The 23,892-nt window shown below is 40.2% G+C and overlaps 3 protein-coding genes across 8 annotated transcripts in view; 2 read left to right on the top strand and 1 right to left on the bottom strand.

The window, feature by feature from the left end:
- The window catches only part of rims3 (regulating synaptic membrane exocytosis 3), a 54,562-nt gene extending 51,174 nt beyond the window's left edge, over positions 1 to 3,388 (top strand). Inside the window, exon 8 of the transcript XR_004109098.2 lies at positions 3,352 to 3,388. The gene's annotated coding sequence lies outside the window, so the exon portion shown is untranslated. The remainder of the gene's footprint in view (positions 1 to 3,351) is intronic.
- smap2 (small ArfGAP2) lies at positions 84 to 16,414 on the bottom strand. Of its 4 annotated transcripts, none has more exons than XM_031323359.2 (9): positions 15,636 to 15,875; positions 7,439 to 7,572; positions 5,840 to 6,004; positions 5,285 to 5,344; positions 4,849 to 4,906; positions 4,549 to 4,706; positions 4,086 to 4,266; positions 3,492 to 3,934; positions 84 to 3,255 (listed from the first exon to the last, which is right to left on the bottom strand). In XM_031323359.2, the coding sequence occupies exons 3-9, from the start codon at positions 5,990 to 5,992 to the stop codon at positions 3,130 to 3,132; spliced, it is 1,179 nt and encodes a 392-aa protein (XP_031179219.1). In that variant the 5' UTR covers positions 5,993 to 6,004; positions 7,439 to 7,572; positions 15,636 to 15,875; the 3' UTR covers positions 84 to 3,129. The 4 variants fall into 4 exon arrangements, with proteins under 4 accessions (XP_031179219.1, XP_031179218.1, XP_031179217.1 ...); XM_031323358.2 differs by lacking the exon at positions 15,636 to 15,875 and adding an exon at positions 16,165 to 16,414 and having other exon boundaries at positions 88 to 3,255; positions 3,492 to 3,910; XM_031323357.2 differs by lacking the exon at positions 15,636 to 15,875 and adding an exon at positions 16,165 to 16,414 and having other exon boundaries at positions 88 to 3,255; positions 3,492 to 3,931.
- Positions 16,049 to 22,051, top strand: trappc3 (trafficking protein particle complex 3). 3 transcript variants are annotated; one of them, XM_031323362.2, is made up of 5 exons: positions 16,049 to 16,137; positions 18,526 to 18,623; positions 19,846 to 19,945; positions 21,295 to 21,477; positions 21,632 to 22,051. In XM_031323362.2, the coding sequence occupies exons 1-5, from the start codon at positions 16,099 to 16,101 to the stop codon at positions 21,749 to 21,751; spliced, it is 540 nt and encodes a 179-aa protein (XP_031179222.1). In that variant the 5' UTR covers positions 16,049 to 16,098; the 3' UTR covers positions 21,752 to 22,051. The 3 variants fall into 3 exon arrangements, with proteins under 3 accessions (XP_031179222.1, XP_031179224.1, XP_031179221.1); XM_031323364.2 differs by lacking the exon at positions 16,049 to 16,137 and adding an exon at positions 16,491 to 16,515; XM_031323361.2 differs by lacking the exon at positions 16,049 to 16,137 and adding an exon at positions 17,214 to 17,415.
- Positions 22,052 to 23,892: the final 1,841 nt, after the last annotated feature.

Here is a 23,892-nt window from a genome sequence, read left to right on the forward strand (position 1 = left end):
AGAACTAACATAAAGTACGTTAATCTTGTTTAAGGGACATAATATACAGAGATATTCTGATAAAGAATAAAGTACACAATATCTTGATTGACAAGTGAAAAGATACATTCCTTTTATTTGCTCTTATTTCACAGAAAATATATACCAGACCAAAAAAAAAAGTAACTGATTACAAACAAACTAAAGTTAAAAGATAATCACAAATGAAAACGCTCAGATGAGGCCTTATCACCCACAGAGATGGATTTTTACTGCTTTTTCCAGAAACTTTTCTTCACTATAGCTGACAGATCTGCTGTTACACTGCCCAGATGGTGATATTGCTCTCAGCTGAGAAAGTGTCTGCTGCTGTCAAACTGTTGCCTCAACTGCCACCAAATTAGCTCAAATTGAAAGAAATACCTGGAAGAAATAGACGGGTTATCTGAGTTGTGAAAGGCTGTACTGCTTGTTTATTGGCAGCAGTTAATATGAATCTTATTATGGCAGAGTATGGTAATGTATTTCTCTTTTAACTCTTATGCCTCACAGTCAAAGTGTCAACTTAACACCTAAGTGTTTCTACGAAGAAAAACAAAAAACAAAGACAGATTATTTACACTAATGGCTTCATGCATTTATAAGAATGGACATATTTAGAACACTTCCAGAGAAAATCAGGACACAGAGAGAGATGGCTTGTGTAGGAGAGGTGTGGAAGGGTTCACTTAAACATTGAGAGGTGACAGATTGTGGGCGTACAATCGCTTTTTGCTTCACAATGTGATTTGGCCAAACTGTAAACGCCCCCGAGTGACCTGAAAATGTGTCAGTCTGGTCACAGTTTGCTGTTAATTTGACAGTAAGATATTTAAAAAAACATTGGTTGGAATTTAACAATTCTCCAAAAACGGACAGGACGACAGAACATTCCAAAGACACGACGTGTACATTGCTCGACAGAGTCGTAGAATATCAAAAACAAGCACACCCCAACAATACTCAGGTGTGCATATTCAAAACGAGTTGGTACATTTGCGAAACACATTCAGGACGCACATTCATTGAGACATTTTGTTGTGTCTTGGTCGTAGAGCGATCGACATGTAGAGAGATTAACATTCAGAGAGACACATTCAGGTATCTTGATAAACATACAGTACATACAATCAGAGCTAGATAAACATTCTCTTCATGCAATTCAGTGGAACAATCTGAAACATGGCTGATCTGTACCTTAAAGCTTTTCTTTTGACTCTTTGTCCCCATCTCTCTCTCTCTCTCTCTCTCTCTCTCTCTCTCTCTCTCTCTCTCTCTCTCTCCCTTTCTCTCTACTTATCTCTTATTTACAGACATTCAACATTATTTGAGGCCTCTATTGTACAAGGTAGATTAACTCGAGGTGTGTGAGTGTTACCTCAACATTTACGTGCATGCAAGTGACTTGTTAAATGTCCCACCGGAAATAGCACAGTGAATTGATATGCCCAAATGTTCATTGTGTAAGAGCAGGTTTGACAGAACATACTGTTAAAGGAGTGTTGAATGTTTTACTGATCACTAGCTAAGTGTCTACACAGATGTAACAAAGCATTGGCATACTGTACAACCATAATAAAGCTAGCGTTGATCTTTGGTCTCCCAAAATCCAGTTTAGGACCTTTGACACTTATTAGATATTGAATCTAAAAGAAGCCCTGTGTAAATTGAGTAGAAGACATCATAAATAAGGTTTACGTAGGTTGTGTTGCTGCTTTAACTTGTGAGACAGTGAGGATCTAGGAACTTATCAACACGTAAAGGGATTTCTTAAATTTAAATATTGTTGTATTTAGGAAGGGGATACATTGTTGTTTGTAAGATTTTACAACTTAGGTACTTGAAGGTGATAAATTAACAGACTAAGTTAGCATAGCCTAGCCTAGCTTGATTTTCCTTCAAACAAGAAGGGAACTATAATTTAAAACGATTTGTCGACTGAAACCTTTAAGCTATCAAACTCTTAACCCTTGTGCGCTTAAAAGCTGGCTGGAAAAACATTTTTAGTTGCTCCTTCACAAATACGGTTGCGGCTCAAATTAAGCTTATTATCGGATTCTGATGTGAACTATTTAAGAAACATTGTTATGGGTTAAAAGATTTTGGTTTAACATGAACCAAAATCTTAGCTGAACGCTAATTCACGTTCTTGCCAAGAGTTACATGAGAAAATTGATAGCACTCTCACGTCTGCATGGTACGCTAACGGCAGCAGCCAGATAGCTTAGCACAAAGACTAGAAACAGGTGGAAACAGCTAGCCTGTCTCTGTCCAAAGTGTCAACCAGCACATCTAAAGCTCGCTGATTAACACATTATATTTCATTTGTTAAATACATACAAAGTCAGTCTTTTTTCTAGTATTTATGCTAAGCTAACCAGCTGCTGGTGGTAGCCTCATATTTGACGTACAGACATAAGAGTGGTATTGACCTACTCATTTAACACTTAGCAAAACATCAAATACGAATATTTCCCAACATGTTATACTATTTAACAAATTACAAAACATTAACCCATTATTCTTGCAACAAGATATGTTTTTCTCTTTTTATGGTAAATGCGTATTGTTCAAATAAACATCAATATTGAAGCACATCAACCAATTGAGTTAAAGCTGCGCTGATTCTGATCAAGTAAGAAAAACAATGTTCTCCAAAAACCAAACTGTTCTTTTAGGTGAAGCAGTTAGTTGACACCTACATACAGCAAATGTATGTAATAAAAAAAATCCATTTTGTCTTTATGGCGCACACAATCTCACATACAGGCAGGTAGGAAAGATGTGTAGATGTGTAGTCCTAACCAGTGAACCTCTGAACCCTGTTGTCTTGGACATCATACCAAAGTGTCCTGAAGGCAAGCATGGGAATATGCAAAACATGGCAATGTATGGGACAAGAAGAGGAAGCATGGGCAGACTGGAGAGAGAAAGAGAGGTAGTAATGGTTTCCCAAACCCTATTTTTCTTTACATCTGTCTCCTCCTCATTCTCCTCCTCCCTTGCATTAGAAAATGTCCTCCTGGAGAGTGTGATCCACCGATTCCTACAACTCAGTTCCCCTCTCTTTTGTGGGTTATTGGCGTTAAATCACTTTCTGGATAGATGAGATCATTTCCAAACGTGTGCTGTCATGTGCGCTGAGCTTGGAGTTGTCGAGCCTCCCATTTGTTGACTGCTGTATCTCATCATGCCGTTGGTGTTGTAGAGATTCATGCCGGCCATGTGCTGAGTCACCTGAAAGCCACAAAACACACTTTGTTATTACAGAACGTTTACTACCTTCAAAATTCATATGGTCCAAAACACACACAGACACAGACACAGACACAGACACACACACACACACACACACACACACACACACACACACACACACACACACACACACATTTAAATATGGAAATAGAACGATATAAACCACTGTGATGCATTTACAATATTTACAATCACACACACACACACACACACACCTGAGTAATGTTCCACTGTAGCTGCTGGGCATGTTGCACTCCGTACACCTGCTGATGAGGTAAGCCTCCAACCTGCTGTTGTCCCATCATCCCACTCTGCTGCTGTCCCATGATGCCACTCTGCTGCTGTCCCATAATGCCACTCTGCTGCTGAACCATCATTCCGCTTTGCTGCTGTCCCATCATGCCCTGGGTCATTCCTGTCATGTAGGGTGATGCCATAACGCCACTAGGCTGAGCCATGGCACCCGTGGCACCCATTAAGCCATTCTGCTGTCCCATCATGCCGCTCTGTTGAGCTCTAATCGGGCCGCTCTGTTGCTGTCCCATCATGGCCATCTGTGATGTCATCATGGTGCCTCCCATGCCACCTGCCTGGGCTAAGGAATGGTACGATCCGTACGGGTGTGTCGGGTATCCTATTTGGTTCAAGTACAACCCTGCTGAAAATAATCACAGATGAAAAGCGGCCATATTGGCAATTGGTAAGCTATTAATATTTTCTCTAGTCTCTTTGATGAAACTAAGTCACACATTAGTAAATTAAGACACATGGAGACGACAACATCTGAGAGAAGGTTCTCCAGTTCTCACCGTGAGTAGCCATACTGCTGGTGTGCACTGAGGGGGTAGAGGCGTACAGAGAGAGAATAGAGTCCTTGGACAGTTTCTTGACAGTGGCCTCCTCTGCTTTGGGTGCCGGATCCAGGAACAGACTGAGGTTTTCAGGCACCGAGGCAGTCACTCTGCTCTGATGCATGGAGCTGGAAACAGGCTGGAGAGAAAGAATGACAAGGTGGCAATGATAGAGAGACAGACAGAAGGTAGGAGAAGGTTATCATCAGTAGATGCTAACAGTAGGATTCCTCCTTTTCGGACCATGAATGTCTGTACAAACTTTTACGGAAATCCATCCTTAAGTTGTTGAAATATTTCAGTCTGGATCAAAGTGATGGACAGACTGAGATTGCCATCCCTAGAGCCAAACCGCTGGCATGGCTATGAACATAAGCATTCTTCGGAAAGCAGACAGTGTACAGTATGTGCAGCGTGTTACCGTGGTTTTAGTGAAGGAAGCAGAGGAGGCTGCTGGCAGGGAGCTGAAGAGATCCAGTGCAGAGTGTGCCAGAGCTGGATTGGACACCGCTGGGCTCTTATTACTGTCTGGAACACATCCTCCACCATTAGACACTACAGGACTTGCAACAGGGGCATCTAATAGAGGGTAGATGGAAGCATGGTTATAAATATTTAACATTATTCACGATTCAAGTATAACCCGTCTATTTCTATTTCTTTCTATTCTCTCTATGCTGTAAATGGGTGTTAGTGTGTGCATGTGTGTGAGGTGCAATACCTAATCCGAGCAGATCTGTAACAGACTGGGAATCTGTCTTGGGACTGATGGTTTTTTTCTGTCACAACAGAGAAAGTCGATACAAGTAATGCAATATGTTTGCATCGACATATGAGCTTGAATTCAGAATCCTTTTTCTCCAGACTCCCTGGTGGTGAAATGACCTTCCCACTTTTGTCAGAACAGCAAAGTTACTCCCAAATTCCCCCTGCTGGCTGAAAATTCCTCTCCTCAAGATGTACTTCCTCTTGTCACCTTCTCCTCACTGACTGACGCCCTTTTTCCTCTTTCTTAAGCTCCTAATCTTCCTCTCCTAGCACTCTTTAGCTCAATCTAATGCTGCACTCACTCACTTTCCATAAGAGCATTAGCTAAATGTTAACAATCAAACAATTTAAAGACAAGATCAGTTCTCTGTGATACAGCCAGTACTTACCAATTTCATCTTCTCAAACACAACTGGTTCTTTAGGTATGTTTTCACAGCTCTTTTCTTTCTATACAGGGAGAAAAACAGATGGTTTCGTTGAGCAAGCAGACACTTCAGGTGGAATGGCTTTGCTTAAGAGTATTGTGACGGTAGTAGATGAAAGTGTGTTAGTTTTTTTCTGCTTATGCTGTTTAAAGGTGCAGTAGGTAAGACTTATAAAACTAACTTTCTGTCAAATTTGCTGAAACAGACCCTATGTTCCAGTAGAACTACATGAAGCAGGTAATTAAAAAAAAAAATCCGGCTCCTCTAGCTCCCTGTTCAGATGCACCAATCAGGGCCAGGGGGGGTGTCTAACTGCGTGTCAATCACAGCTCATGCACACACATTCATTCTCCCTTGTGGGGGGAGGGGCTTAGGAGACTGTTTTGGGCTTTAGCAGAAAGTAGGGAGGGACTGAGAAGTTGATGTTCAAATTTTTGGGCTAAATCCCAGATCTTCGCAATCCTACCTACAGCACCTTTAAGATGCAAGCAACACGTTTTTGTTTCTGTGGACTGACCCTGAGCATCTGGATGTCAATGACCTTATCCATGTACTTCTTCTTGTCATACTTGTCCCTGATGAAGCTCTCTGCAGACTGGTCTGTCTCGGGGCGCTGAAAACACTCAGGTAAGAATGCCTCGTAGAGACGTTTGGCTTTGGCATTTCCCATCTCCTGAACACACTGGTGACACCGAAACACGACAAACATTATTACATTGTTAAGCAGTCTAATAAAGGAAAGATACCCAGGGTACGAATCATATTGCATGTGGGGGAGTCCTGCTAATAAAACAGTTTGAATTCTTATTGTGGACGTAGAGAAAAGAGAAAAATAAAGACGCTGACTATAGGAAAATGATCACACTGGAAAGCATAATGCTGACTGTCTTGTCTATCAGACCCAGACAAGATGAGCTGAATGCTAATGAGAAAGTGTCTACTTCCTCGACTGCACATGCAAGTTTATCATTAAAAATCCCAGACACAGTTGCAGCAACCAGAATTGTTATGTACTGGATGTTTTCGACAAATGTATCCTGTAGTCAGAAATAGAAGTAATAACCCAATAACTCGTCATTTCTGACCCAAGGTTTTACTATAATACTGTTGGACAAGAAGTCTATTTATAAAACAGCCTGCTATTAACAGTGTATTTTCATTGTATAATTCAGGTACCAATTAAAATTCCTGGCTCCTACTTGCCCTTAAATGCAGGCACAGTGGAAGAAAACATAGGATACAAGGGAGTAACAATTGGGCATTTTAGAGGAAAGGAGAAATAAGTTATACTCATTAAGACAATAAAACTAGTCAGGGTTCTCCTCTATAACAAATACATCTCTATAGCAGCTTTTCTGTTTGGGCACCTTACCTAATAACGGCCTGAAGTATATGTTTTTATTGTACTTCATCTAATACTAAGAAACAGCACCTACATTGTAGACAATCCAAAAAACATAACTTGGTATTGCCTATAAGTGTGTCGCATGTCACTCGTTATTTCAAGAGCTGTACACTGTTTCTACGAGATTACTAAATTAAAACTACATTTTTGTACCCCAGCATTGGTGAATACCCCTGTCGTCATTGTGGGATGTATGCCATTTATTTTAAATGTTCTTGGTTTTGGGCTTGGGTTGGTTGTTATACTTTTCAACAGACCAGATCAATTATATGTGAACTCAGTTATCATGTACTGTATCTTTAATACAATAACATGAGCCAACACTTAAAAATATTCTGCACTATGTATAGTTATTTGTTTATTACTCTGTGCCTCCTACTGTGACATGTGCAATATGCCATTTCACATTCATCTGTATATATATTCTCCCCACCTGTGTATAAAAGAAGTGTTTATGGTTTACATACTACCATTATTACTCTCTTCTTATTTTCCTATTTCCTATTTCATTCTTTGTGTATTTTCCTATCCTATTTATATTTATTTATGTTACATTGAGCTGCTGTGACGAGTGAATTTCCCCATTGCGGGATCAATAAATTCTATCTTATCTTATCACATTAATATTTTGTGGGAAAACCATTTCCTGTATGTCACACATGTAACAAATGTCCCCATCTTGATGTTTGGATCTGTAGTGTGGTCTCTGACCTGGACCTGCTCCTGTGTCCACTGGTCCAGATTGACAGACTTAACCTTGGATATGTGGACCCCCAGGTTTCGATGGATACCAGCACAGCGGATACAGATGAAGATGCCCAAATTCCAGGACGACCATCTTGGACCTGGCAGAGAGAGAAAGGTAGTGTTTAAGGGTCTAGAAGTATAACAGACAGGCAGAGTAAGCAAGAGAGAGGATTGGGTGAAGAATGATGAGCAAAAACTCTGATTATTTTGAGTCCAATTATAGAGAGACAAGCCTGAAATTCAATTATGAGTTTGAATTCAGCTGGGAACTTGATTAATCCAATGTAAGTCATTTGGTGTCCTGACACATAATAGGATCCAGTAGGAGAGTTAGCCTACATAACTGAGACTGAGCGGAGAGAGGGGGAGTAGAAAGTAACACAAACACGCACACACACAAGCGATCACGCACACTCTGGATACCTGCAGGGATGATTACATATTTAGTCATGAGCCTGTGTGTGTGGGCGTGTGGTATTCTGAGTGGGACATGTTGTCCATCTTGCTGCCATATCAATCTTAATACATTTTTGTGTTGTGTGCCCCATATTCACCCCAGTGCTTTTATAGGTTTAAGCTTTATATCATGCCTCGCTGTCAGGGATCTTTGCCTTTACAGACAACTCTAAGAGGGGGGAAATAAAAACAACACTGTCAGGCTATTTTTCTACTCAAATTATGCAACCATCCTCTTCAGAGAATACAGTCAGCTTCAAAGAGAATACTCTCCCCATCTCATCTTACATTTCCCTCTCGTCTTGCCCCTCCTCCTCTTCTCTTTCCTCCATCTCTTTCTGCTCCCCCCTCCCTTCACTCACTCTAGTTGGCTAAACTACCCTCTGCCTCTCTGCTCATCTCCTGTTCCTGTTCCTGAGTCCTTGCTTGCAACCTTGCTACAAGTTGATGCACTATGGCTTTTACACCACTAGATGGAAGAGCAGCTTTTCGATTTGGATTTCTCATTGGCCTCTTCTGTCTGGCAAAGTCATTGTTCAGTGTTAAAGAAATGCCATTCTATGCAAAGGAAAGAGGAAGTAAAGTTTCAGAATAGAAAACATGCAATGCCTTCCTGTTTACGGCAGCTGGGGAAACACTGTGTCTGGGTACAGAGTCAAATACTGTAATAGCCCCTTGTCTTGGTTGTATCCTGAACTATGCATGCTAAAAAAGTTTGCATCATTAGAAGGAAATCATAGGACTGGCTCTGTATTTTCAAAAATCAAATTGTATTTTAAATATTTTACCATCTTACCAATCAGTGCTATATTAATGCATACCTAACGATGACGTAGCCTAGTATCATCATGTCATTACTGCTGTTACGGCTTTGCATGGTTGAGCGGTGTTAGAAGATGGGTTAGGTCTATGTTACTTGAATGTGTTCTGCTGTTTGCATGGCTTCTTATACTGAAGGTGGATACTGTTTGATGTGTAGCTGTGCTGGGGTTTTGATGCTTCCTGTGGCACTGTATGGCAAACTGAGAAAGCTTTTCTGTTGTTTTATCTGTCTGTATGGTGTCTTGTTGACTTTTGTCTGTGTAGTTTAATCTGTACTAATGTCTCGTTGACTTCTGTCTGTATAGATTAACCTGTACTAATATCTTGCTGCTTCCTGCTGCTCTGGTCTAAAATCATCTGGCCAAAGGACTACAGTTGAAAATTAGCCAGCTGGCTAACACTGGCGCATTTACAGAAATGTTGATTAATGTGTGTTGTCCTTTATAAATAAATAAAATAAAATAAAAAAAATAAAAATTTATTTCTGGGTTGCCTAGTTTGCAGGCTACATTTTCAAATAAGGAAAATGAAAGCTTTTAATGGGCAAAAATGCAAACAAAAGTAGAGAGAGCAAACAACAACAACAGAGGGTCACCAGACAGACAGAATATGTCCATCACCCTGACCGCCTGGCTGCAGCATTAGCTGTCATGCAGTCTAATAATAGTAGAATTACTCTGCAAAGCCTGTTAACTGCTGTAAACATTGGCACTGACAGAGAGAATAAGGGAGAGATTGTCAATTGTGTTGAACTCCTTGGACACTGGAATTATTTTGTCCTTCTCATCCTTCATTCTAATGCTCCTCTGTGTCCTGGCCGCCATTTCTTATCTCTCTCATTCACCACCGCTGCCTCCCTCCTCATCTCCCCTGTCCCTCCATATCTCATGCTCACAGTTCTAATTCTCCCTTTCTATAACATTCTCCACCCTCACTTTCTGGGATTTCACCCAATTGCTTTTTTTGTGAGCATGCATATTGTACTGAATTTGTATCTCTTTTGAGCAAGGCTAGTGGTGTGGCTCTAGGGGTGGCAGTGTTGGTCTGTTGATCCACTGCTTTGGTCCAGACTGAAATATCTCCATCGCTATTGGATTTGGTATACCCAGGGTGCCCAGAAGATGAATCCCTTTGACTTTGATGATCCACTGCCTTTTGGACATATTGAGTTTTTAGCGAAACAGCTCAAAAACTGTTAGATAGACTGCCATACAATTTTGGTAAAGATATTCAGAGTTCTCAGACGATGTATCCTTATGACTTTTGTGATTCCTTGACCTTTTTCTCTAGCGCCACCATGAGGTTGACCTTTGTAGTTTTGACTGAAATGTCTCCGAAACTATTGGATGGACCATGAAATTACACACTGCATATTTCTTTCCAAACCATGTGTGTTCATGTGTCCAGTGTACGTTTGATCTGCTTATAATGTTTGGAGTCATTGTGCTCAGGTGTCTATGCGAGTGTACCGAGAAGGAAGAAGGAGCAGGACAGAGTTGAAGGTTAGTTATTTAAAGTGAACCACACCTGCACACTGCACCACAGTAGCCCTGTTTGGTTCTAATCAATGCAGTGCTTGAGTAAGAACCCATATACAGCATGTGTGTCCAGCAACAACGCACACCTCCAGGTACTTTGAACAGATATAGTAGCGAGAGAGTAGGAGGAATAGACTTCTAAAAAAAGGAAGGCAAGATTCAACAAACAATCTCTACAAACGCAATTCTCTGTGTTACAGTTTGTGCATTGCAGTGTACTTTTCATCACAGTTTGAGTAACAGCAGTGAGTTAATAACAGCCACTATTCTTTTTGCAATCAAAGAACAAACACACTCTTTTTATAATTGAGGTTTGTCTAATAAATCTGTCCACAGTTTTTATAGGGCAAACAACCTAAAAGTAAAAGGGTTGCATAGGAGATAGATGAATCATCCTGGCAAAAAAATGAGTATGGTTGTGGTTGTCAAACATGCAGCTTGAAGCACATCAGGGGAGGAGAAAGCAGAGCCAGGGCAAGAGCCAAAAACAGAGACAAACAAGAGGGGATTTTTATAGTCATCAAATGATGGACTTTAGCTGTTTGATATCCTGCTGGGATGTACAGGGGGTATGACAGGCAGCGAGCAAGTGCAAACAGAGATCTATAATGAACCTCTCTGTCACACACCCACACACACATGCACACTTGTGAGCACCTTTACTGGCTACATTTATTTTGTAACCCTTCAATGTTTCTTTCTAAAGTATACTTCTTACTTTAATCATTTCCTTAAATAAAATGTTAAATTCAAAGGGCCACACTGGTGTAACTGCAAGTTACACGTGTATAATTTACATTTGAATGCATGCTGTAGTATTTCAGTCACATTTTAAATATATTTCATTTAGCTTCAAGGTTGCCATTGATTCCCATTCATTAGTACACTCTTGGCTATATAAAAAAAGTTGACTTGACTTGTATAAGTCTACATAGCATACATTTTAGTCAATGTTATATTGTGTGGTAAAACTAGAAATTGCAACAGTGAACTTCCACACCTCATAATGATGATGTAACTTTGTCAAAAAATAATACAGACTTCTTTACAGACTGTTCAAGATGAAGAATTATACAACACAAGAGCCTGCTAATAGATTTTCATACCATACAAAAATAAATGGAAATCAATGGCTGCTTGGAAGGTAACTCTAAACTGGGAAAAATTCCTCTCATTTATCAATCTTATGAGGATATTAATCATTTTAAATATGGAAATAGAACGATACAAACCACCATGATGCATTTACAATATTTACACACACACACACACACACACACACACACACACACACACACACACACACACACACACACACACACACACAGCATAGCATTAAAGACCTTGGGGTAAAACAACAGAACTAGGTTTTTGGCTTGAAAGGCTAATTTAATTGATAAATAAGGTCAAGACTCTATTGCCCAATTCTCCTGCTGCTGAGTTGCTTTTACTATCTACACATGTTCTGGAGGAAAAAAAACAACAATTCCAACAGGTCCAACAGCTTAACTTGTTATGTGGTAAGATTTATAACAGAAGCGCCCTTAAATATCTCAAATACCAACACGCAACCTGTTCATTAAGGTTCTGTGGTGCCAGCAAATGGATATTGTGTTGGTTACTTGGTCACCTAGACTCTGGCATCATTGTTACCCAGGACTACTATTGAAATAAGTCTTGGACACTATTGTGTCTTTTTTGTAGTTGTATGTGATGTCCTCCTTCTCTGGTCAAATAAACTAAACAAAATAACAGAATCATACATAAACATACACATATTACATCTTCCTTCCGAGGAGTGCTTTTCTGACACACATCTATAGTAAAACACAGAAGTGCACATGTTGTCACACGCAAACACATGTATGTACACATGCACACACACACACACACACACACACACACATATACAAGCAGGTGCATATTGCTCATTAGCCTATATCCCACAAGGATAAATGGTACTTTCTGCACACGTCTGCACACGTCCAGTTACAGTAATCTCACAGAGCCTCAGTCATCAGTGGATCCTACGCCCTCCTACGCCACCACATAAACACACACTCATGTATATGGACACTCATCTTATCCTCCAGCACCTCAGCAACTAAACCAATCCAAAAAACCTGAGGCCATCCAGTGACCCAGTCCCAGTCTGAGCTAAGCAGATGGACCCCTATTGATAATTTAATTAATGCACACCCACCATCTGTGTGAGAATGCAAGTGACACAACTGTGATCCTGCAGGTGAGTCATTAAAGTTTGAATGAGTTATACATCAAAAGATGAGTAAGCACCCCATCACAGTAAGCTTTAGATTCTTCTCAAAACACATTTTTAGACTTGAATTTATGCTTGATTTCATCCTATTACTGATACTAGCGTTTGTCCTCTCTGTATGTAGTTGGAAAATGGATACAGTACTGTAGCCTATTTAAACTCATCTTCAGTCTCTATTTTTCACTTGAAAGATAATGCTGTTGACACAAAAGGGGTCATTTGATTACTTTGTAACTTTGTTTGGGAATATGGGACCCAGAATGTTATTATTTTTGCCCATGGGCCCGAGCAATCTGGCCATGGCAGTGTATAGACTCTGTGCCACCCTGGTACTGTGAGACTCTGAGCTCTATGCCAGCCAGGGGACACAAACAGCCAATCACCTCCTTGTTTCAAAGGAAATCCCCGCTGGCGTCTGATTGGATGATAGTAAAGGGTAAGGGATGGGGGCTAGGTGGTGGTGGAGGGATATGGCATGATATCACCAGGTGATATCTCCATGGCAACCGTGGCCTGGTGTGTAAGTAAACACAAGTACAATGGAGACAATAAAGGAGGTGAGGCTTTTATGCAAACACACACACACACACACACACACACACACACAAACACATGCAATCCCTTGAGACTGAAGCCAGAGGTAGAAATGTTGACTACATTATGCACCTTCCTCACCCCCGCTCCCCTGTCACTTCATTATTTCCTGGCAGTATTGAGGATTTACAGTAGAAGTGTCACGTTGTGAGGAAGTGATAAAAAAACAAATAATACAGTATGTAATGCGGTACAGAGAAAAAGAGAGAAAGGAAGTTGGGCAGCCGTAAACTGCAGTCAAAAAGCAGAGATAATATTTAATTGCTGCAGTGTCTGTACAGTAAGCATAGATAGGGATGACCAAATAGCATCGTTAATGTGTTTTTGTGGGTTTTCATCTGCTGGTGTAAGCATGCACTTGGCTCCACACATCTCACTCACTTCCTCTTCAATCATCCAGAGGGAGGAAGGTGATAAACGCACAATAATCTATGTCAAACCAAACAAGATTAGACCAACCTTCATCACAAGCCATATGGTCAAAAGCCTGCATGTGCTTGTTCTCTAATGCAGAAGAGTAACACTTATAGATTTTAGGAAAAGTGCTAATCAGGTAGGAGGTATAATACCCCTTTAAAGCATCTACCTACATTACAGTGTCATCTTATAAACACAGTTACATGGGGGAAAAGGTGTGAAATGAGAGTGATGTGTGACCTTTCAATCCCTATGGAGCCATATATGTTCTTAAATGGTTAAAAGATTAAATGCGGAACATATTTGTTCACATACTTGACAGAAAACATGCTTTGGATTTTAGTAAGAAAGAAAGAAATATCCCTTTTTAAGATTAAAGCCAGAGCTTCAGCATGCTTGGTGTGTGTGTCTATTTTCTCCCCTAACCCCTAATCTCATCTGCAGTCTAATTAGATCAGTCTGTTGCACAGTGAAGTCACGCCAATCAAAGAACCGATGCACTGGCATGCTTGAGTATGTGAGAAAATAAAAAAGAGATGTAACAGATATCAAATCAAAGACAACAAATTAAATTTCTCTCTCCACATGTCCCTGATTTGGTCCAGAAAAGTCCACTGCTTCTCAAATGCAAATATAACGCCTTATTTGTTTTCCTCTGCTTTTGTTGACTGTAGTCTAGTCTTAGAACAGTCACATCTTTAGATGAGTTGCATGGGTCTGATCACAGTGTTCTTTTTTTAATTGACTTCTGAACAGTCACAAGTGCGTTCGCCTGAAGTCTAAACAGTGGCTGCAGTCCTATTTATATCTTATTTCAAAAAAATACCATCCAAAGGCCATATGCTCTGGAACAAAACCTTGTTTTGTAAAACGTTGCGTTCACGGTATCCTGGTGACGTCTACGGTTTGAATACAACCAAGACCTTGAAATCACATTTCATCTCAACTCAACTAAGTACTGTACTGTATCTCGCCATTGTCTATGTACTGTGAACAGGGCCACCAACAGCAGGGGAACATGGGGTCAGTTGTCTTGGGCCCTGGGTCAAGGGAGGGCCTGAAAGCCTTTAAATCATCTTGTCCTGGGGAAGAGCAAGACATATGGCAGCCCTGGCTCTGTGTGCACTGTGTGTGTGTGTGTGTGTGTGTGTGTGTGTGTGTGTGTGTGTGTGTGTGTGTGTGGAAGCAAGGTTTGATGAAACTTGGGGAAGTTGACTTTTTGTTTTTTAATTAAGCAAGAAAACTTGTACAAAAAATGTAGCAAATGAAGCATCTGTCATAAAACAAGGTATAAACATGCCAAAGACTGGGCAGACAATGTATAGTGGATTTGCTTTTACAACTTTCACTGATGTCTCTCAAAATCTTGATTTCTTACTTAAACTCAGATTACCAACAGGGTTTGAACCGAACAGAACAGAACAGAATTTTTCTGTGAAGTGGTTTTGTGTGCATTTATCTGCCATTGTGTAGACCATAGTGGCACGTGAATGTTGAGCATTTTATATTCACAGATATCAACTTGTTGACAGTTTATCGCCTAAAATAAAATGAAGACACAATGTTGGAGAATCGGTTTGTTGATTTAGTCTCAAACTCAGCGTATTTGTGACCAAAACACAGTGGTTACCCACCAGAATGGCAAAACAGATTCAGCAAACAGCTGATGACATAGTCCAAGGCCTCATTGAGGCTACAAACAGACAGAAGGGTAAATACACATGCACAAACACATGCAATTGAGAGTCTGGCTGTGGTAATTCTTATATACTGCATATATATATATATATATATATATATATATATATATATATATATATATATATATATAAATCCTATAATACATGTTAGAACGAATGCAGAAGGATACTACACCAACATCCCACAAAAAAACATGAGGGACAGTATGATGTCACTACAACCAACTCCTTTATTCATGGTAACTACATATTACACTAAAAGTAATAACTGGGGATGACAGACCCACAATGCATCCCTACAATTCCATCATAATGTGCAAATATGGTTGTGCCTTTTTGTTAAGAGTTAGGCTTACCTGTGCCCCATCTGCACTCAGACTGCAGGAACAGTCTGTTCAGGGTGACTCAAAGTCAGATATCTATCTCTATGTCTGCTAGCCCTGTGGTTTTCATACTGGTGTTCAGGGAGCCTCAGGTGTCTTGCAAGGGTCCAAACAGTTGGAGTACTTTTCACTGATGATCTCATTCACTCATTTGATCCTGTTATATATTGTCCAATTGTCATTATTAACAAAAACCTTCTTAGATGAGAGGGATTCCTCATAACATCTTTACAATAGATCAATTGTTGCGACCTGGTTATTATGGATGAACTATTAGCCTACTTGGGGGAGCTGGCATGATATAGCAGCATGCCATGCTCCAGCCTTGAGAGGATGTGGCCCCGTGTCTTGCATCATAGTACAACGTAATTGGTCGAGGTATGATGAATGCAACGCCGCATTTTCTAGCGTAGTAAATGAGCAAGCGGGTCGATTCATGCCCTGGCCATTTGCAGGTATGGACAGGATCAGCCAGGTAAACAAGCAATTGGTAATCACCTACCTTTTGATTCGCAGTCAGCGCAGTATTTATTATCTTCCAGCGCCAGTAAAGAGTTGAGGACAGTCTGGTATCTGTCAACGTCTTTTACAGATTTGTCCGTCATCATTGCACTCGTCCACCTCCTCCGCAGCCCCTGCAGTCAGTGCCGGCTTTTGTCAAATAGCCTCTCTTATTTTATTATTAAAGCAGTGTGTGCAGAGCCGATGCTTTCCGTTCCTTCTCTTCCTCGCTGTAAAGCAGGGCGAGTTTGTTACACCAAGATGGGACGATTGCCTTTCAGCCAACCAGCATGCGGGTTATGTTAATAGCCTACTAATACTAATCAAGACGTAACGTGGAGGAAAACACCATGTGAGTGCTAAGCTTCAAAATGAACAGTAATGGAAGGTCGACTTAAAGCGCATCTGTAACCTAGCGTTCACTGATTGTTATACTGATTCCTTCAGCCAGCTCTCTCTCTCTCTCTCTCTCTCTCTCTCTCTCTCTCTCTCTCTCTCTCTCTCTCTCTCTTTCTCTCTCTCTCTCACACACAAACACACACACTGACACAGCTGCAAAAGTCTGAATAGTCACTACATTAAATTTTTTGCGGGCTATAGGCTATTTTAAAGCTATATTTTCCTGCTTTATAAAGAAAATTCCAGGTCGTTTACGATATTACTGTCAATATATTACGTATACTACCATCTTGTGGTCAATCATAAGAAGTTTTTGAGAAGTATAGGTCTCGCTGTAGTCCTGTGTTCCCCTCCCGTACGCAGGACGGCGATAAAACCATATATATAAAGAGGAAATAGCCGAGGAAATGTTGGTGACAGCTGACTGGAGTTAGTAAAGTTACCAAAGCAATGCCGGAAATTAGATGACTTTTGTCTTCAAAATAAAGTGTTTAATGTGTTTCTCCTGTAAAAAATTAACTCTATATGGACATGATAACAACAATACTTTGTTTGTTTGTGTTAGTGTATTTAGTTTTTTTCGAATACGTTGTTTCCTTTCATATATGTGTTTTGTATTACTCTAGATTTTCTCAATAAATCGTTTAAACTAAAATAAGACCGGAAGTTTATGGTTTAATCTAGCTAGCTTGGCATTAGTGGAAGTGTGTGACTAAACTGGTGATTACGGAAATAACTGCTAAACCAGAATCAAATAAATAAAGGATTAATATCGAGTCGCCACCTGTTTAAGCCTGTAACACTGTCCACAATGTCCAGGCAATCCAACCGAACAACAGACAGCAAGAAGATGGTAGGCGACTCCCGCAGGATTAACGTCAGCCAAACCTAGCTAGCAAAATGCTAACAAAACAAGTGGCTACACGAACGTTACACCTCTGCGAGCTAAATTAACGTTACTCGTTAGCCATGTATTTTTGACAGGTGTTGCTAGATACGTAAATAGCATTTGAACCAGTTAAAAACGTATTTTATTCATAGTTGAATATATTACTGGCTTTGCCAGAAAGTGTAACGTTTATTTCGTTGTAGCACAGAAGCTAGCTAAATAGTTAGCAGCTCCGTAGCTGTACATAGTCCTGTCCCAGACCGTTCACCTTTTTAAAATATAATTTTCCAAATGAAATCCATAAATGCGATTATAGCAAATATGTCTTTAATCATGTTCAGCTATGGGTGAGTTTTTATTTGCACTGTTGGGGGTGGCATTAAAGTTACAGCTGCAGTGAAGACTAGTATAATAATTATACACTATTTTAATTAAGTATTTAAGTGTATAGTGTTTTTTTTTTTAATCATTTATTAAAACCATTGTATTTTGTATTACTGTTATCAGACTTCATTTCAGCACCAGGAGCTGTCCATAGCAGGACTTGTTAGACTTCCTGGTGCAGAAAGTAACCCTGTAACCTTATCTTGTGCCTCTGTCCAAATTGAAGAAATTGTATGTTAGCCTTGGCCTGTGCCAAAATGAAGGATGCTTTATAAACTTAAGAGAGGCAAGTTAACTGGCTACACTACTTTAAAGAGTGTGAACCTTGTTATCATCTTAACCCTAAACCACAAGGCGCTACTGAAAACTATTTATGTGTTACATCATTTTACCTGGATGCCTACTGCTTTGTTCAGCATATCTTTGAAGGTGGCTTGGTGTTTTGATATGAAAAAAGAAATTAAATGTAGTGGTATTTAGATGTTTCTACCTGATTTGATCATTCCCTGTTTGTATCAAAACTTGCTACCCACTGGTCATGTCATTATAGATGTACATGTACATTTTTGATTATGGTAATTTAAGGACTATCCCAAGTAGTTTTCCACATTTAACAAGGAGGATGCATGTTTTTTATTAGTTAATTTTCATCACCACATAATAGTTTGCCTGTCGTTTTTTCTGTTGTAGAACTCTGAGCTGTTCACTCTGACTTACGGGGCCCTGGTCACCCAGCTCTGTAAAGACTATGAGAATGACGAGGAAGTCAATAAACAACTGGACAAGATGTAAGTATCTCCATCTGCTGTCATTAACTATGTTCAAACCCAACTGTAGTTTACACATAGTGTAGATGACAAGCATTTGTGCTAAGACTTGCAGGTGTGAAACAAACAAAATTTGTTTTTAAAACTGATTCATGCACACAAAACATTTTATTTTCTTATTGCATAATTTGGTTTTATCAATTGCATGGGTCCTTTTTTTAGCACTAATTACCTATTACTAAGGTTTCGTGTATGCCAGCGCAATTCTCTTTAATAACTACATCGGTGGAATGTGTTATTGGTACAGTATGTAACAGCAAGGCTTCCACATTTATAATATGCATCACAAACAACCTTCAAATGTCCAGCAAAATACCAGAACCATACCATAGCATACCAATACCAATGGACCACACAGTACTGAACATAGTGTACATGAACTATTACAAGATGTAACCTTGCTTTCTGTGCATTAGCTAGATTGTGTTCCCGCTTGCTTGTTAAACCAACTAAAGAGAAGTGATTTTTTTTTTTCTGGCCTCTTGGATGTCTCCCTTTAACTCGTACCTTCACACTGCTTAGAGACATTCTGCTGCATTCTATTCATAATATACCTTGACCCAAACTAGAGCAGAGCGATGACATAATCAGGTTTTATTTCTCACACTTCTGTGTCAGTGTTTCCCCTTTGCTCTTGTAACTTCTTTATAACTTACAGGGTGTTTGAAGAAAAGAACATTGTTTTTATGAGGGGGAAAAAATCTCTGGAATGCTGAATACTGTTCTCCATTAAAATAAGATTAAGAAAAATTGATGGGTTTATAACTCAAAAATTCAAAACATCCTGTCATGGTGACAGGACTTTGGACTGGTTGTATTTTGCTTGTCTGGTTGTGCAGCAACCTTAAGCTCTTTCCAAGCTAAGTCATGATGAGGCTTGCCTTACCTGGCCTTAGAAGGCAGTGAGTCTGCACTGCTCAGTCTGCTAGTTGCCAGCTGAGTGGTCAGAGACAGATCATGTTAGGATCAAGATGCATCAGTTGGCTCTAGATTCTGTAGTTAGGATAAGTTGACTTGATCTTCTAATCATAACTATCATCCTTTGCCAAGTGTATGACCCCAAAAATGTTTAAAACATTTGGAACTGTCTTCTTTTCTCTTTACTATCATTTTTCCTCAGGACTTTTAATTTAATATGAAGAGCAAGAATGACTTTTTCTCTCATTCTCTCTGTCTTTCATAGGGGTTATAACATCGGTGTGCGTCTGATCGAGGACTTCTTGGCACGCTCCAGCATCGGCAGGTGTCAGGATTTCCGAGAAACAGCCGATGTCATTGCTAAGGTAATAGACTTTTCCAGGCCAATCCGAGCGTGACCGTGGACTTCTCCCAAAGATGGAGGGAGGGAGAAGGAGAGGGAGAGACGACAGAAAAAGAAAGATTAGAGAGACTGATGTTGATGATAAAACACAAACGAAAGGGGAGGATGTTGGGAGGCGTTATGGAAAACGGACAATTGTGACCGAATACAGTCAGAAAAACTTAAAGTCCCAGTTCTAAACAAGATCACATTCATCTTTGCTTTGTGTGATAGTTCCCTTGTTATTTAGAAGGTGAGGATTCACCTACATGTGGACTGAAATGTAATCTCATCTGCCGGAAAGGTGATCCACATTCAGTGATACCCCTTCTCTGCCTTACTGTCCAGGTACTCTTAGTTAAGCTCTAAAACAACTATAGTACATATAAATGTGTTCGGAGTCTTGTTACTATAGTACATATAAATGTGTTCGGAGTCTTGTTATTTACTTGATCACCTGGCTGATCGTATTACTGTTGTTCTATGTTGTACTTTAAACTTCGACTTTTAACATATCCTTGTCTCGTTACGCAAAAGTCAGACTACCTTAATGTCTGATAGCTAGAAAGATGTAGGCAGACAATTAAAGGCTGCACTCAGTCCTGTCTGTGTGTTCAGCAGCACTCCAGCTGTTTTCAAGGTTTTACTGCTGCCTGCTAGGGAAGTCATTCCACAGATGTAACCCCACACTAGCTCATGGAACTGGCTCTTGGTCATGAAGTGAAGGGTTATGTCTGTAAATGGAGGACCACTGTGGGACAGCGGTTTGGAAGGTGCAATGATAGCCTTGCCTAAGGATATCACATAACCTCTAGCTAAACTCTGAAACCACCTGAGTCATTCATCAGTGAAATATATACTGTAATAGAGGTCTGTTGTTTGTTCAAAAACAGATTTTCTAGATCATGAATGGTTTGTTTCGGAAGGCAAGACTTAATGAAGTTGTGGCGCGATTAGCCAATATTCTTTTTTCAGTGTTTCTAAAAGTACTTTTTTTGTCAGGGTAAGGCTCCAGAGTGCGTCCATTTTACATATAAGAAAAAATATTAAGTCTGTCCAGCGCTAGTGAATATATTCATTGCTTTGACTGCAATTTCATTAGCCTGAGCGAACTTTGATTTGTGCATGCGTGAGAAAGGATGCCACCACACATCACAGGAACAAAATGCTGCAGAGGACAAGAAGCAACAGACAGCAGTTATCAGGAATCAGGTGTGTGCGAATAGGATCAGCTAAGTAAATGTGCAATCAAAAATGACTGCTTTCGATTGAGTAAACTGCACTTGTTTTCTTTTTTATCCACTCCTCACTCCTGCTTGGGGTGGTTGTTAGGTTGCATTTAAGATGTACCTGGGAGTCACCCCCAGCGTGACCAACTGGAGCCCCGCAGGAGATGAATTCTCCCTCATCCTTGAGAACAACCCGCTGGTAGACTTTGTGGAGCTGCCGGATAACCACAGCACGCTGGTCTACTCCAACCTGCTGTGTGGGGTCCTCAGAGGAGCCCTGGAGATGGTAAGGGCAACCTACTCACTGTACATTTTACACTTAAGGTAAAGTTGTAGAATAGAGTAGTCAATAGATTTCCCTGTGCAAATTTGTACAACAATTTTACCAAGAGGAAAACAGTCTGTGCATAGAAATGTAAGTGATTATGTATCTGATTTAGGTCCAGATGGCCGTGGATGTGAGATTTGCTCAGGACACTCTGAGAGGGGACAATGTGACAGAAATCCGCATGAAGTTTATCAAGAGGATCGAAGAGAATCTCCCAGCAGGAGACGAGTGATGGAAATGAAAAGTTCCTTCCCTCAAGTCTCATTTAGCAAGGACTGAGTCATCTGAGGAACACCTTCACATACAGAGTCAACGGGTGAATGAACAAACTCAAAACTTCAAGATGTGTGGTAAACACACTCTTCAATTTCTAGTATCTTCATCTCCCGCTCCTTCTTTCTGTGTTGTTGGGAGAAGAATGCTAGGAATTAGAAGAGACTATTGAGATTCCCAGGGAAAAGATACACTGTACACTATGGAAACATAACACAAGATCATAAAATGGCCCTGCAATCTTGAATATTTTATGAGTAAAAAAAGAATCCTTGGCACTGATCTGTGGTCCAGTTTGAGGGAAATGTTTTTGTAGGTCTGTGCCTAAATGACAGCAGTTGCTGTTGAGGAGAAGAGAATCCCTCGGACCATTTATCTGTCACCATCCCTCACGTAAAGTCACTTTTTCTTCATAGGTAAAATATCTGTCACGTTTCTTAAAAGAGTGATTTATTTTTATTTGGCCATGTATAGATCTTTTTCTCTTTTTTGTGCAAGGCTGAAAAGCCTTACATCATTATGTTTTTATGTTTGTCTTTTTTTTTTTTAAAGAAATCACATTCTATATTGCTGCCAATCCTATGGCATGTTAATTTATGTAGATGGATATGTCAAATAAAAGCGACATATTCAATATAATGCTTTTCTCATGTGATTCTGACAGTGAAAGACTTAAAACTTAATAACATGCCGGTTGGGCGGCCTGATGTAGTTTTAACTAGTTGCACAGATCCTAGACACACATACACACACACACACACACACACACACACTTTGTCCTCTGTACCACCTTGTCGGTTCTGCTTCAGTGTACTGTGTGAGCGTTATTGCTTTGGAGTACCACAGCCGCTCTGCAAAGGCAAACAAAAACAGACCTAATGCCTCTCTTCTGTTTGTTCAGTGTGTGTGTGTGTGTGTGTGTGTGTGTGTGTGTGTGTGTGTGTGTGTGTGTGTGTGTGTGTGTGTGTGTGTGTGTGTGTGTGTGTCACCAGTGCTTGGTTCTGATTATCACACCTGTGAATGGTTTTACATCACCCAGAAGTAACGAACAGAACTTGTCATTTAGACCCACTGCACACCTCGTCAATAACGGAAAACACAGGCGGCCATTCACACGCACGCACACACACTCATCCATGGTCTTACTTTAGAAAAAAAATATCCAGAATATCTAGTCTGGATACCACAAGAACATGAGTCATGTTTTTCTTATTCTTTGTCTTTTTTTAACATTAGTACCAAACTCACGAGTCTGCTCAAAGCACTTAGAGGATGAGATTGTCAGATAAGGATTTCCTTTTGGAGAAATCTGTCAGCTATTAGCCGCTGGAAACGTTTCGGGCTCTACACATCCTATTTTACAGCTGCTATTACACAAACCCATTTCTGCTTTTACAGTTTTAATGTCCAGGCACTTGAAGTAAAATTCTCCAAAAAGCCACCAGAGGTTGCTGTGTACGTTACATTCCTCAGCTGTAGGCAGCATCATGTTCAGTATAAAGCTTAAGTGGGTATTGTGGGAGAAAAACATTCCCTTATTTGTGGGAGTAAAGGCTCTAGCTGCCAGAAAACATAAATAAAAGGTTCATTTTCAGATTATGAATATGGGAAGAGCAGACAGTTCGCAGTAGTTGAGCAGAGTGGCCGATGCCAATATATGACTCTAGCTTTGATTTGGCTGGAGATTAGACAAACAATGACAACATGCAGTCTTTGTACCTTATAATGCCGAGTAAGATGTATTAGGATGGGATTTATTTCTATTATTTACTGTCCTAAGCCTCTGCCCACTCCTGTCTGGGGTAGTGCTCATATAAAAGGATAAAGAGGGGAAAGTGGAAGCACCCCGACGGCAGTCGGCTGGCAATAAGCCTCATGGGCCATTAGGCGAGCTCTCAACACATTACGTGCACATATCTATGCACCCTGTAGGCCTGCGATGTGGATGTTGGATGGAAAGCGGGCAGGAAATAGTTTTTGTGCAGAAGCTAAATGCAAATGACTTGGCAGAATTAGAGCCGTGTACCTGGGGAATGGACGGACAGCTGGGTTTGTGTACTTGTGAAAACCTGTATCACTCTGCCATATGCTCGCAGGAAT

Source organism: Sander lucioperca, chromosome 16, assembly GCF_008315115.2.
Source record: "Sander lucioperca isolate FBNREF2018 chromosome 16, SLUC_FBN_1.2, whole genome shotgun sequence".
NCBI lineage: Eukaryota > Metazoa > Chordata > Actinopteri > Perciformes > Percidae > Sander > Sander lucioperca.

What these genes read in the sequence shown, in the direction of transcription:
- smap2 (XM_031323356.2), bottom strand. Translation starts at nt 16,270, where the DNA reads ATGATGACGGACAAATCTGTAAAAGACGTTGACAGATACCAGACTGTC. An exon ending in TACAGATCTGCTCGGATTAG is followed by an intron (nt 4,707 to 4,848) that starts GTATTGCACCTC and finishes ACCCTCTATTAG; the next exon opens with ATGCCCCTGTTGCAAGTCCT. An exon ending in TACAGTGGAACATTACTCAG is followed by an intron (nt 3,256 to 3,491) that starts GTGTGTGTGTGT and finishes TGTGGCTTTCAG; the next exon opens with GTGACTCAGCACATGGCCGG.
- trappc3 (XM_031323361.2), top strand. Translation starts at nt 17,374, where the DNA reads ATGTCCAGGCAATCCAACCGAACAACAGACAGCAAGAAGATG. An exon ending in AATAAACAACTGGACAAGAT is followed by an intron (nt 18,624 to 19,845) that starts GTAAGTATCTCC and finishes TGTCTTTCATAG; the next exon opens with GGGTTATAACATCGGTGTGC. An exon ending in CAGCCGATGTCATTGCTAAG is followed by an intron (nt 19,946 to 21,294) that starts GTAATAGACTTT and finishes GGTGGTTGTTAG; the next exon opens with GTTGCATTTAAGATGTACCT.